At 46.3% G+C, this 14,436-nt stretch overlaps 1 protein-coding gene across 1 annotated transcript in view; it reads right to left on the bottom strand.

Annotated features, from left to right (window-relative positions):
* The window catches only part of LOC147119358 (uncharacterized), a 94,029-nt gene extending 80,106 nt beyond the window's left edge, over window positions 1-13,923 (bottom strand). Inside the window, exon 1 of the mRNA XM_085984082.1 lies at window positions 12,767-13,923. Coding sequence (XP_085840208.1) covers window positions 12,767-13,711 — 945 coding nt within the window. The 5' untranslated portion in view covers window positions 13,712-13,923. The remainder of the gene's footprint in view (window positions 1-12,766) is intronic.
* Window positions 13,924-14,436: the final 513 nt, after the last annotated feature.

Raw genomic sequence — 14,436 nt, 5'->3', positions numbered from 1 at the left:
GTCTTTGACTGTCACTTTAAGTCTGCATACACCTAAGCTATCTATTTTCTGTCAATTATAGTTCTTCAGTAGTACTGACTTTTTTTGTATTTTGGGCTTTTCTTTCATATTTTTAATGTCACTCATACTGATTAAGATTGCTTTTGCCCCAGTGTCTAGTTTCAATGTAACTAATGCTCCATTTACCTGCAGTGGCATCGTCCATTTGTCCTCTTTTACTGCATTAACTTTATGTTCAGCATTGTCCATTCCTGAGGGATGCACATTTTCTGTATCCTTTTTGATATTGTCACATGACACCACTCCTACAGAAAATGTCTCACTTAAATCAATGTCCTCAATCACATTGACTTGGACTTGTTGCCCTTTGTTTTTACTTTTGAAAAGCATTGTTTGGCAAAGTGATTCTTTCCATGACATTTTGTGCACATTTTTCCAAATGCTGGGCATTGTCGTGACTGGTGTTTGTAACCACAGCGTTTACAATTAAAAATTCCTTCCTCCGATTGCTTTTTATTTCTGTTCTGCCCACGTTTCTTTCCTTTGTAGGACACAGCACCAACAGCAGCACTATCACTTACCGACCAGGGGGCAAGCAACCTTAGATCTGGTCCTGTGTAACGAGATGGGATTAATTAAAAATGTCCTAGTAAAGGATCCCCTTGGAATGAGTGACCATAACATGGTTGAATTCCATATTCAATTAGAGGGTGAGAAGGTTGGCTCTCAAACAAGCGTGCTAAGCTTGAATAAAGGAGACTATGAAGGTATGAGAGCGGAATTGAGTAGAGTGGATTGGGAAAATAGATTAAAGGGTAAGATGATACATGATCAGTGGTGTACATTTAAGGAGTTATTTTACAACTTCCCAAAAAAATATATTCCACTGAGAAGAAAAGGGTGTAAAAGAAAAGACAGCCATCCGTGGCTAAGTAAAGAAATTAAGGATAGTATTCGACTAAAAACAAGGGCATATAAGGTAGCCAAATCTAGTGGGAGGATAGAGGATTGGGAAAACTTTAAAAGACAGCAAAAAATAACAGAAAGATTGATTAAGAAAGGGAAGATAGATTATGAAAGTAAATTAGCAAAAAATATAAAAACAGATAGTAAGAGTTTTTATAGTTATATAAAAAGAAAAAGGGTGGCTAAAGTAAATGTTGGTCCCTTAGAGGATGAGACCGGGAAATTAATGGTGGAAAATATGGAGATGGCAAAAACATTGAATGAATATTTTACATCAGTCTTTACAGTAGAAGACACTAAGAATATCCCAACACTGGACAAACAGGGGGCTAAAGGGGGGGAGGAGCTAAACACGATCAAAATCACTAAGGAAGTGGTACTCGGTAAAATAATGGGACTCAAGGCGGATAAATCACCTGGACCTGATGGCTTACATCCTAGGGTCTTGAGGGAAGTGGCGGTAGGGATTGTGGATGCATTGGTAATAATTTTCCAAAACTCCCTGGACTCGGCAAAGGTCCCGGCAGACTGGAAAACTGCAAATGTAACACCCTTATTTAAAAAGGGCAGTAGACAGAAGGCTGGAAACTATAGACCGGTTAGCCTAACATCTGTGGTAGGTAAAATTTTGGAGTCCATTATTAAGGAGACAGTAACAGGACATTTGGATAATCATAATTTAATAGGACAAAGTCAGCATGGTTTTATGAAGGGGAAGTCATGTTTGACAAATTTGCTGGAGTTCTTTGAGGAAGTAACGTATAGGGTGGATAAAGGGGAACCAGTGGACGTAGTGTATTTAGACTTCCAAAAGGCATTTGACAAGGAGCCACACAAAAGATTATTGCTTAAGATAAAAAATCACGGGATTGGGGGTAATATTCTGGCATGGATAGAGGGTTGGCTATCTAACAGAAGGCAGAGAGTTGGGATAAATGGTTCATTCTCAGACTGGCAATCAGTAACTAGTGGTGTTCCGCAGGGGTCAGTGCTGGGTCCCCAACTCTTTACAATCTATATTAACGATTTGGAGGAGGGGACCGAGTGTAACATATCAAAGTTTGCAGATGATACTAAGATGGGAGGGAAAGTAGTGAGTGAGGAGGACATAAAAAACCTGCAAGGGGACATAGACAGGCTAAGTAAGTGGGCAGAGATTTGGCAGATGGAATACAATACTGGAAAGTGTGAGGTTATGCACTTTGGCAGGAAAAATCGTAGAGCAAGTTATTATCTTAATGGCAAGAAACTGGAAAGTACTGAAGTACAAAGGGATCTGGGGGTCCTGGTGCACGAAACTCAAAAGGTTAGTATGCAGGTGCAGCAAGTGATTAAGAAGGCCAATGGAATGTTGGCTTTCATTGCTAGGGGGATAGAATATAAAAATAGGGAGGTATTGCTTCAGTTGTACAAGGTATTGGTGAGACCGCACCTGGAATACTGCGTACAGTTTTGGTATCCATACTTAAGAAAGGACATACTTGCTCTCGAGTCAGAGAAGGTTCACTCGGTTAATCCCGGGGATGAGGGGATGGACATATGAGGAGAGGTTGAGTAGATTGGGACTCTACTCATTGGAGTTCAGAAGAATGAGAGGCGATCTTATTGAAACATAAAGGATTGTGAAGGGGTTGGATCGGGTGGATGCGGGGAAGATGTTCCTGATGATGGGTGAAACTAGAACTAGGGGGCATAGTCTTAGAATAAGGGGCTGCTCTTTCAAAACTGAGATGAGGAGGAACTACTTCACTCAGAGGGTGGTAGGTCCATGGAATATGCTGCCCCAAAAAGCTGTAGAAGCTACATCATTACATAAATTTAAAACAGAAATAGACAGTTTCCTAGAAGTAAAGGGAATTAAAGGTTACGGGGAGCGGGCAGGAAATTGGACATGAGTCTAGGTTCGGATCGGTCATGGCCCTGTGGGTAGCGAAGCAGGCCCAGTGGCCGTGTAGCCTGATCCTGCTCCTATTTCGTGTGTCTAATTCTGTTAGCTTCAGGAGATGGTTCTGTGATAGTGGATTGGCGGTTAGGATCAGATCAGCCATGATCTTATTGAATGGCGGAGCAGGCTCGAGGGGCCGATGGCCTACTCCTGCTCCTATTTCTTATGTTCTTATGTTCTATCCCTTAAGAAAGGGAAGATAGATTATGAAAGTAAATTAGCAAAAAAATATAAAAACAGATAGTAAGAGTTTTTATAGTTATATAAAAAGAAAAAGGGTGGCTAAAGTAAATGTTGGTCCCTTAGAGGATGAGACCGGGAAATTAATGGTGGGAAATATGGAGATGACAAAAACACTGAATGAATATTTTGTATCAGTCTTTACAGTAGAAGACACTAAGAATATCCCAACACTGGACAAACAGGGGGCTAAAGGGGGGGAGGAGCTAAACATGATCAAAATCACTAAGGAAATGGTACTCAGTAAAATAATGGGACTCAAGGCGGATAAATCACCTGGACCTGATGGCTTACATCCTAGGGTCTTGAGGGAAGTGGCGGTAGGGATTGTGGATGCATTGGTAATAATTTTCCAAAACTCCCTGGACTCAGCAAAGGTCCCGGCAGACTAGAAAACTGCTAATGTAACACCCTTATTTAAAAAGGGCAGTAGACAGAAGGCTGGAAACTATAGACCGGTTAGCCTAACATCTGTGGTAGGTAAAATTTTGGAGTCCATTATTAAGGAGACAGTAACAGGACATTTGGATAATCATAATTTAATAGGACAAAGTCAATATGGTTTTATGAAGGGGAAGTCATGTTTGACAAATTTGCTGGAGTTCTTTGAGGAAGTAACGTATAGGGTGGATAAAGGGGAACCAGTGGACGTAGTGTATTTAGACTTCCAAAAGGCATTTGACAAGGAGCCACACAAAAGATTATTGCTTAAGATAAAAAATCAAGGGATTGGTGACCATGAGGAGCACGTCATCGGCGTAAGCCGGGAGGACGACCTCCATGCCTGGTCCTTGCAGAGCCAGTCCCGTCAACCTCTTCCGCAAGAGGCGCAGGAAAGGCTCCACGCAGAAGGCATATAACTGACCGGATATGGGGCATCCCTGACGCACCCACCTCCTGAAGCAAAGGGGCACCGTCAAAGACCCGTTAACTTTAATCAGACACTCCGCGGCGGCGTACAGAAGTCGGATCCGGGCGACGAAATGCATCCCGAACCTAAATGCACGCAGAGTTCCAAAGAGATACTCGTGATCCACCCTGTCGAACGCCTTCTCCTGATCCAGGGAAAGGAAGGCGATCAACAGACCAGCCCTCTGGGAATGGTGGACCAGGTCCTGGACCAGATGTTGAGACAAGTGGAATGCAGCAGAGGGCGCTCTTCTGAGTTTGGGGCTCAGGCATGTTAGTGGAGCAGTGCGGAGGGAACTTTACCCTGCACTGTGCTTTACTCCCTCAGCACTGCACTGGAGGGGCAGCACAGAGTTTTAGACTCGAGTCTCTAGAGTGGGACAGAGGATCAGAGGGACCTTGGTGTGCATGTACATAGGCCCTGACAACATCCCGGCAATAGTACTGAAGACTTGTGCTCCAGAACTAGCTGCGCCCCTAGCCAAGCTGTTCCAGTACAGCTACAACACTGGCATCTACCCGGCAATGTGGAAAATTGCCCAAGTGTGTCCTGTCTACAAAAAGCAGGACAAATCCGACCCGGCCAATTACCGTCCCATCAGTCTACTCTCAATCATCAGCAAAGTGATGGAAGGTGTCGTCGACAGTGCTATCAAGCGGCACTTACTCAGCAATAACCTGCTAACTGACACCCAGTTTGGGTTCCGCCAGGGCCACTCAGCTCCTGACCTCATTACAGCCTTGGTCCAAACATGGACAAAAGAGCTGAACTCAAGAGGTGAGGTGAGAGTGACTGCCCTTGACATCAAGGCAGCATTTGATCGAGTGTGGCATCAAGGAGCCCTAGCAAAACTGAAGTCAATGGGAATCAAGGGGAAAACTCTCCATTGGTTGGAATCATACCTAGCACAAAGGAAGTTGGCTGTGGTTGTTGGAGGTCATTCATCTCAATCACATGACATCACTGCAGGAGTTCCTCAGGGCAGTGTCCTAGGCCCAACCATCTTCAGCTGTTTCATCAATGACCTTCCCTCCATCATAAGGTCAGAAGTGGGGATGTTCGCTGATGATTGCACACTGTTCAGCACCATTCGAGACTCGTCAGATACTGACGCAGTCCGTGTCCATATGCAGCAAGACCTGGACAACATTCAGACTTGGGCTGACAAGTGGCAAGTAACATTCGCACCACACAAGTGCCAGGCAATGACCATCTCTTCTTGAGCAGTATGTAACTGAACCGACCAGGGGGCAAGCAACCTTAGATTTGGTCCTGTGTAATGAGACAGGATTAATTAAAAATGTCCTAGTAAAGGATCCCCTTGGAATGAGTGACCATAACATGGTTGAGTTCCATATTCAATTAGAGGGTGAGAAGGTTGGATCTCAAACAAGCGTGCTGAGCTTGAATAAAGGAGACTATGAAGGTATGAGAGCGGAATTAATTAGAGTGGACTGGGAAAATAGATTAAAGGGTAAGACGGTACATGACCAGTGGTGTACATTTAAGGAGTTATTTTACAACTTCCAAAAAAAATATATTCCACTGAGGAAAAAAGGGTGTAAAAGAAAAGATAGCCATCCGTGGCTAAGTAAAGTAATTAAGGATAGTATCCAACTAAAAACAAGGGCATATAAGGTAGCCAAATCTAGTGGGAGGATGGAAGATTGGGAAGTCTTTAAAAGACAGCAAAAAATAACAAAAAGTTTGATTAAGAAAGGGAAGATAGATTATGAAAGTAAATTAGCAAAAAATATAAAAACAGACAGTAAAAGTTTCTATAGTTATATAAAAAGAAAAAGGGTGGCTAAAGTAAATGTTGGTCCCTTAGAGGATGAGACCGGGAAATTAATGGTGGGAAACATGGAGATGGCAAAAACACTGAACAATTATTTTGTATCAGTCTTTACAGTAGAGGACACTAAGAATATCCCAACACTGGACAAACAGGGGGCTCTAGGGGGGGAGGAACTAAATACAATTAAAATCACTAAGGAAGTGGTACTTGGTAAAATAATGGGACTCAAGGCGGATAAATCCCCTGGACCTGATGGCTTGCATCCCAGGGTCTTGAGGGAAGTAGCGGTAGGGATTGTGGATGCATTGGTAATAATTTTCCAAAACTCACTGGACTCAGCAAAGGTCCCGGCAGATTGGAAAACTGCTAATGTAACACCATTATTTAAAAAGGGTAGTAGGCAGAAGGCTGGAAACTATAGACCTGTTAGCCTAACATCTGTGGTTGGTAAAATGTTAGAGTCCATTATTAAGGAGACAGTAACGGGACATTTGGATAAACATAATTTAATAGGGCAAACTCAGCATGGTTTCATGAAGGGGAAGTCATGTTTAACAAATTTGCTTGAGTTTTTTGAGGAAGTAACATACAGGGTGGATAAAGGGGAACCAGTGGACGTAGTGTATTTAGACTTCCAAAAGGCATTTGACAAGGTGCCACACAAAAGATTATTGCTCAAGATAAAAAATCACGGGATTGGGGGTAATATTCTGGCGTGGGTGGAGGATTGGCTCTCTAACAGAAAGCAGAGAGTTGGGATAAATGGTTCGTTCTCAGATTGGCAACCAGTAACTAGTGGTGTTCCGCAGGGGTCAGTGCTGGGTCCCCAACTCTTTACAATCTATATTAACGATTTGGAGGAGGGGACCGAGTGTAACATATCAAAGTTTGCAGATGATACAAAGATGGGACGGAAAGTAGTGAGTGAGGAGGACATAAAAAACCTGCAAAGGGACATAGACAGGCTAAGTAAGTGGGCAGAGATTTGGCAGATGGAATACAATACTGGAAAGTGTGAGGTTATGCACTTTGGCAGGAAAAATCATAGAGCAAGTTATTATCTTAATGGCAAGAAACTGGAAAGTACTGTAGTACAAAGGGATCTGGGGGTCCTGGTGCACGAAACTCAAAAAGTTAGTATGCAGGTGCAGCAAGTGATTAAGAAGGCCAATGGAATGTTGGCTTTTATTGCTAGGGGGTTGGAATATAAAAACAGGGAGGTATTGCTGCAGTTGTACAAGGTATTGGTGAGGCCGCACCTGGAATACTGCATACAGTTTTGGTGTCCATGCTTAAGAAAAGACATACTTGCTCTCGAGTCAGTACAAAGAAGGTTCACTCGGTTAATCCCGGGGATGAGGGGGTGGTCATATGAGGAGAGGTTGAGTAGATTGGGACTCTACTCATTGGAGTTCAGAAGAATGAGAGGCGATCTTATTGAAACATATAAGATTGTGAAGGGGCTTGATCGGGTGGATGCGGTGAGGATGTTCCCAATGATGGGTGAAACTAGAACTAGGGGGCATAATCTTAAAATAAGGGGCTGCTCATTCAAAACTGAGATGAGGAGAAACTTCTTCACTCAGAGGGTGGTAGGTTTGTGGAATTTGCTGCCCCAGAAAGCTGTGGAAGCTACATCATTAAATAAATTTAAAACAGAAATAGATAGTTTCCTAGAAGTAAAGGGAATAAAGGGTTACGGGGAGCGGGCAGGAAATTGGACATGAGTCTGGGTTCGGAATGGTCATGGCCCTGTGGGTAGTGGAGCGGGCCCAGGGGCCGTGTAGCCTTGTTCTGCTCCTACTGTGTTCTAATTCTGTTAGATTTCAGGAGATGGTTTTATTCCTGTTCCTGGCTGGGGTGGAGATCGCCTTTACAGAAGGTAAGTACTGTAGAAAATATAGGGACAGAGTGATCTCCTGGAAGAATTTCGATCGCCTAGATGGGTCGGAGAGGAATTTCCCAGATTTTTTTCTCCCAAATTGGCCATTGGGTCTTTATCTGGTTTTTCGCCTCTCCCGGGAGATCACATGGGTTCGGGTGGATGCAGAGTGATAGAAGATTTGAGGTTAGGATCAGATCAGCCATGATCTTATTGAATGGTGGAGCAGGCTCGAGGGGCCGATTGGCCTACTCCTGCTCCTATTTCTTATGTTCTTATGTTCTTATCTCCAACAAGCGAGACTCTAACCATCTCCCCTTGACATTCAATGGCATTACCATCGCTGAATCCCCCACTATCAACATCCTGGGGGTTACCATTGATCAGAAACTGAACTGGACCAGCCATATAAATACTGTGGCTACAAGAGCAGGCCAGAGGCTGTGAATTCTGCGGCGAGTGTCTCACCTCCTGACTCCCCAAAGCCTTTCCACCATCTACAAGGCACAAGTAAGGAGTGTGATGGAATACTCTCCACTAGCCTGGATGAGTGCAGCTCCAACAACACTCAAGAAGCTCGTCACCATCCAGGACAAAGCAGCCCGCTTGATTGGCACTCCATCCACCACCTTCAACATTCACTCCCTCCACCACCGGCGCACTGTGGCTGCAGTGTGTACCATCTACAAGATGCACTGCAGCAACTCGCCAAAGCTCCTTCAACAGCACCTTCCAAACCTGCGACCTCTACCACTTAGAAGGACAAGGGCAGCAGACGCATGGGAACATCACCACCTACAAGTTCCCCTCCAAGCCACACACCATCCTGACTTGGACCTGTATCGCCGTTCCTTCACTGTCGCTGGGCCAAAATCCTGGAAGTCCCTTCCTAACAGCATTGTGGGTGTACCTACACCATATGGACTGCAGCGGTACAAGAAGGCGGCTCACCACCATCTTCTCAAGGGCAATTAGGGATGGGCACTAAATGCAGGCCTAGCCAGCGATGCCCACATCCCATCAATGAATAAAAATTTTTTTTTTTAAAGATCCCTGAAGGCAGCAGGACAGGTAGATACAGTGGTTAAGAAGGCATATGGGATACTTGCCTTCATTAGCCGAGGCATAGAATATAAGAGCAGGGAGGTTATGATGGAGCTGTACAAAACGCTAGTTAGGCCACAGCTGGAATACTGTGTGCAGTTCTGGTCGCCACAATATAGGAAGAATGTGATTACATTGGAGAGGGTGCAGAGGAGATTCACCAGGATGTTACCTGGGCTGGAGCGCTTCAGCTATGAGGGACTGGACAGGCTGGGGTTGTTTTCCTTGGAGCAGAGAAGGCTGAGGGGGGACCTCATTGAGGTGTACAAAATTATATGGGGCATAGATAGGGGAGATAGAAAGGAACTTTTCCCCTTAGTAGAGGGGTCAATAAGCAGGGGGTATAGTTTCAAGGTAAGGAACAGGAGATTTAGAGGGGATTTGAGGAAAAACATATTCACCCAGAAGGTGGTTGGAATCTGGAACACACTGCCTGAAAGGTGGTAGAGGCAGGAACCCTCACAACATTCAAGAAGCATTTAAATGGGCACCTGAAACACGATAGCATACAAGGCTACAGACAAAGTGCTGGAAAATGGGATTAGATCAGACAGGGCTTGATGGCCGGGGTGGACACGATGGGCCAAAGGGATTCTTTCTGTGCTGTAAAACTCTATGATTCTAACCTTCTGACCCAGAGGCAAGTGTGCTGCTGCCTGAGCCACAGCTGACACTCTGTATCTAACCCCTGCTGTACCTGCCCTGGATGTGTCTGATGGGGACAGTGTAGAGGTAGCTTTACTCTGTATCTAACCCGTGATGTACCAGCCCTGGGCGTGTTTGATGGGACAGTGTACAGGGAGCTTTACTCTGTATCTAACCCGTGCTGTACCTGACTTGAAAGTGTTTGATGGGACAGTGTAGAGGGAGCTTTACTCTGTATCCAACCCGTGCTGTACCTGTCCTGGGAATGTTTGATGGGACAGTGTAGAGGGAGCTTTACTCTGTATCTAACCCATGCTGTACCTGCCCTGGGAGTGTTTGATGGGACAGTGTAGAGGGAGCTTTACTCTGTATCCAACCCGTGCTGTACCTGTCCTGGGAATGTTTGATGGGACAGTGCAGAGGGAGCTTTACTCTGTATCCAACCCATGCTGTACCTGTCCTGGGAATGTTAGATGGGACAGTGTAGAGGGAGCTTTACTCTGTATCTAACCTGTGCTGTACCTGCCCTGGGAGTGTTTGATGGGACAGTGTAGAGGGAGCTTTACTCTGTATCTAACCCATGCTGTACCTGCCCTGGGAGTGTTTGATGGGACAGTGTAGAGGGAGCTTTACTCTGTATCTAACCCATGCTGTACCTGCCCCGGGAGTGTTTGATGGGACAGTGTAGAGGGAGCTTTACTTTGTATCTAACCCGTGCTGTACCTGCCATGGGAGTGTTTGATGGGACAGTGTAGAGGGAGCTTTACTCTGTATCCAACCTGTGCTGTCCTTGCCCTGGGAATGTTTGATGGGATAGTGTAGAGGGAACTTTTCTCTGTATCTAACCCATGCTGTCCTTGCCCTGGGAGTGTTTGATGAGACAGTGTCGAGGGAGCTTTACTCTGTATCCAACCCGTGCTGTACCTGTCCTGGGAATGTTTGATGGGACAGTGTCGAGGGAGCTTTACTCTGTAGCTAACCCATGCTGTACCTGCCCTGGAAGTGTTTTGATGGGACAGTGTAGAGGAAGATTTACTCTGTATCTAACCTGTGTTGTACCTGCCCTGGGAGTGTTTGTTGGGACAGTGTAGAGGGAGCTTTACTCTGTATCTAACCTGTGCTGTACATACCCTGGGAGTGTTTGATGGGACAGTGTAGAGGGAGCATTACTCTCTATCCAACCCGTGCTGTACCTATCCTGGGAATGTTTGATGGGACAGTGTAGAGGGAGCTTGACTCTGTATCTAACCCGCGCTGCACCTGCCTTGGGAGTGTTTGATGGGACAGTGTAGAGGGAGCTTTACTCTGTATCTAACACGTGCTGTACATGCCGTGGGAGTGTTTGATGGGACAGTGTAGAGGGAGCTTTACTCTGTATCCAACCCGTGCTGTACCTGTCCTGGGAATGTTTGATGGGACAGTGTAGAGGGAGCTTTACTCTGTATCTAACCCGTGTTGTACCTGCCCTGGGAGTGTTTGATGGGACAGTGTAGAGGGAGCTTTACTCTGTATCTAACCCATGCTGTACCTGCCCTGGGAGTGTTTGATGGGACAATGTAGAGGGAGCTTTACTCAGTATCTAACCCGTGCTGTACCTGCCTGGGAGTGTTTGATGGGACAGTGTAGAGGGAGTTTTACTTCGTATCTAACCCGTGCTGTACCTGCCCTGGGAGTGTTTGATGGGACAGTGTAGAGGGAGTTTTACTTCGTATCTAACCCGTGCTGTACCTGCCCTGGGAGTGTTTGATGGGACAGTGTAGAGGGAGTTTTACTTCGTATCTAACCCATGCTGTACCTGCCATTGTAGAATCACGTGAGACTCTAGAATTGTTATAAATAATTGATAGTCAGACATGACATAAGAAAGTCAAACAACCTTATTCTGGGGAACACCACTCAGAACCGAGGGTGATCAGGACCCTGTTCTGTGCGAGTTGACGATGTTCTTGTTCTTCTTGCTCGAATGTCGCTCATGGTTCTCACTAAGTCTGGATGTTTTATGCCCTTAGCTTCCTGAGTCTGTTGCTGGGCAGAATACAATATGTAGCCTTGTTTTTCCAATAGTCCAACAGCCGCCTTATCTCTTCCTTTTTTACGTCTCACCTTTCACAACTGTCACCAGATTGTGTGAGCTTTGACCTTGAACAGTCGAGCAGGCCGCAGTCAGTCTGCCCTCCTGTTCCGCTCTGGGCACCGCCCCTCAGGAAGGATATACTGGCCTTGGAGGGGACGCAGCACAGATTCCCCAGAATGATACCAGAGCTGAAAGGGTTAAATTACGAGGACAGGTTGCACAGAGTGGGCTGGTATTCCCTTGAGTATAGGAGATTAAGGGGTGATCTAATTGTGGTGTTTAAGGTGATTAAAAGATCTGATAGGGTAGAGAGAGAGAAACGATTTCCTCTGGTGGAGCTGTGGGGAGTCCAGAACAAGGGGGCAGAACCTTCAAATTAGAGCTCGACTGTTCAGGGGTGATGTCAAGAAGCACTTCTTCACACACAGGGTAGTGGAAATCTGGATCACACTCCCACAAAAAGCTGTTGAGGCTGGGGGTCAACTGAAAATATCAAAATGGAGATTGATAGATTTTTGTTGGTTATGGTTATTAAGGCTTATGGAACCAAGGCGGTTAGATGGAGTGTGATACGGATTAGCCGTGATCTGATTGAATGGCGGTATAGGCTCGAGGGGCTGAATGGCCTCGTCCTGTTCCTAGGTTCCTTCCCCACCCTGTGCAGATTGTGAATCTCCATCACCTGCTGTAGAGGTAAGTAAAGGGGCTTTAGTCCATCTGTGACCAAACCATAACCACAAGCCCGTCTGGTTATCACACCTATATGGTCCGTGAGGTTATTATTAGATTCACACCCAGACGTTGTGCCTTCACTTGTCGACCTATTCTATGTGATAACATGAACAGTCCACCGGCGTGCTCGAGGCCTTCCACGACCAGTGGGTACCAGAGGGACTGGCGTGCATCATCACCCCCAAAAATAGAATTTTAATTTAATTTAAGTTTCCTTTAAACTTTTTTTTGTTATATTACAGGTTTTATTGGTTGTGCCCCTTTAAAAAGGGGGCACATGGTTGACTTTTAATAGGCAATTGCCTGTGATAAGGGAAAAAAATAACATGAACAGTCAAATCAAGGGAATCATCAGCACAGCAGTTTGAAAGATTAAACAATAGTACAGGAATTTATAAAACATTCATCCATTCCACATTCATGTCACCCCAGCTAGACGTCTGCAGGGCCCTGCGCTACAGAACAGTGTGAACTCGCTGGTGTCTCAGCAGGTGATTGGAGTATTTAAAGCTCTTCCCACAGTCAGAACATGTAAACGGTCTCTCATCAGTGTGAACAAGCTGGTGTTGCTTCAGTTCCCCAGTGCTTTTAAAGCTCTTCCCACAGTCAGAACATTGAAAGGGTCTCTCATCAGTGTGAACTCGCTGGTGTGTGGTCAGAGCCCCGGATCTTTTAAAGCTCTCCCCACAGTCAGAACATTTAAAGGGTCTCTCATCAGTGTGGACAAGCTGGTGTCTCAGCATGTGATTGGAGTATTTAAAGCTCTTCCCACAGTCAGAACATGTAAACGGTCTCTCATCAGTGTGAACAAGCTGGTGTTGCTTCAGTTCCCCAGTGCTTTTAAAGCTCTTCCCACAGTCAGAACATTGAAAGGGTCTCTCATCAGTGTGAACTCGCTGGTGTGTGGTCAGAGCCCCGGATCTTTTAAAGCTCTCCCCACAGTCAGAACATTTAAAGGGTCTCTCATCAGTGTGGACAAGCTGGTGTCTCAGCATGTGATTGGAGTATTTAAAGCTCTTCCCACAGTCAGAACATGTAAACGCTCTCTCATCGGTGTGAACAAGCTGGTGTTGTTTCAGGTTCCTGGTGCATTTAAAGCACTTCTGACAGACAGGACATTGAAACGCTCTGTCATCAGTATGGACAAGCTGGTGTCTCAGCAGGTGGGATATGCAAGTGAATCCCTTCCCACACACAGAGCAGGTGAATGGACTGACCTCAGGGTGACGGTGCGGATGAACTTCTGATGTAGACGGGGAAATGAATCCCTTCCTGTCGTCCCCACCTTTACCCGTTTTCTCCCCGGTGTGACGGTGCATGTGTCTCACCAGGTCAGGCAATCGGCTGAATCCGAGTCCACACACGGAACACGTGTGCGGTTTGCCCACGCTGAGATCGCTGCTCTCTCCTTCCATGTACAAAGGCCGATGATATTCAGGTCCTGATGAATTGAGCGACTCTGTCTGATCCTGACGTGATGTTTGGTCTGAGCTTCCAGTCTGTAAATGCTCCACTTCTAAAACCCTGTAAAAGGAGTTTAGAAAGGGGGTAAGAGGGAGAATGTCATCTCATGTCCCCCTTTCCCAGCCCAGGGGGCAGTGAAGCTGATTTTCAGGCCCCAGCTGCTGCACAGGTTGGTTGAAAGGATCAACAGTAATGGCGGCTGCAATCCCCACAAGCCCCCGTGCTCCAGAAAGCGCTCCAGCCGCCGCGCTGAGTTGTGGCTGACCTCGCGCATGCACCCTATGGCCCCGCCCTCTCCTGCTCCACAGGTGCCTGGCCCGCACCGCACATGCTCAGCACACACCCTGGGCCACTGTCAATCATCCTCCCCCGCGCCTGCGCGCTGGGCCCCTGAGCTCCAGGCTGCCACGCGGGACTTTCTTTGTAAAGTCGGTGTTGGTGAAGAGCCGCAATCAGTGAGGGAAAGTGAGTTTTCCCCCAGATGCGATTGAGATCAGAGGAGGGGAAAGAATAAAGGGGAATCCAAACCTGAGAGTCCACGGATCCGGGCCCCGAGCGGAGCTTCTTCAGTTTGGCAGAGCGCGCTCCAGGGACACGTGACCCGGGTCCAGGGCCTGATTGACGGGAGCTTCCGACCAATAGGGAGCGAGCGGGGCGGGGCTGGAGGATCGAGTCG

This window comes from Somniosus microcephalus, chromosome 4 (assembly GCF_052327205.1).
Source record: "Somniosus microcephalus isolate GS21.2 chromosome 4, FLI_Smic_1.0, whole genome shotgun sequence".
Classification (NCBI taxonomy): domain Eukaryota; kingdom Metazoa; phylum Chordata; class Chondrichthyes; order Squaliformes; family Somniosidae; genus Somniosus; species Somniosus microcephalus.
Note: the sequence above shows the minus strand (reverse complement) of the source record. Positions and strands in the feature narration are given on the sequence as shown.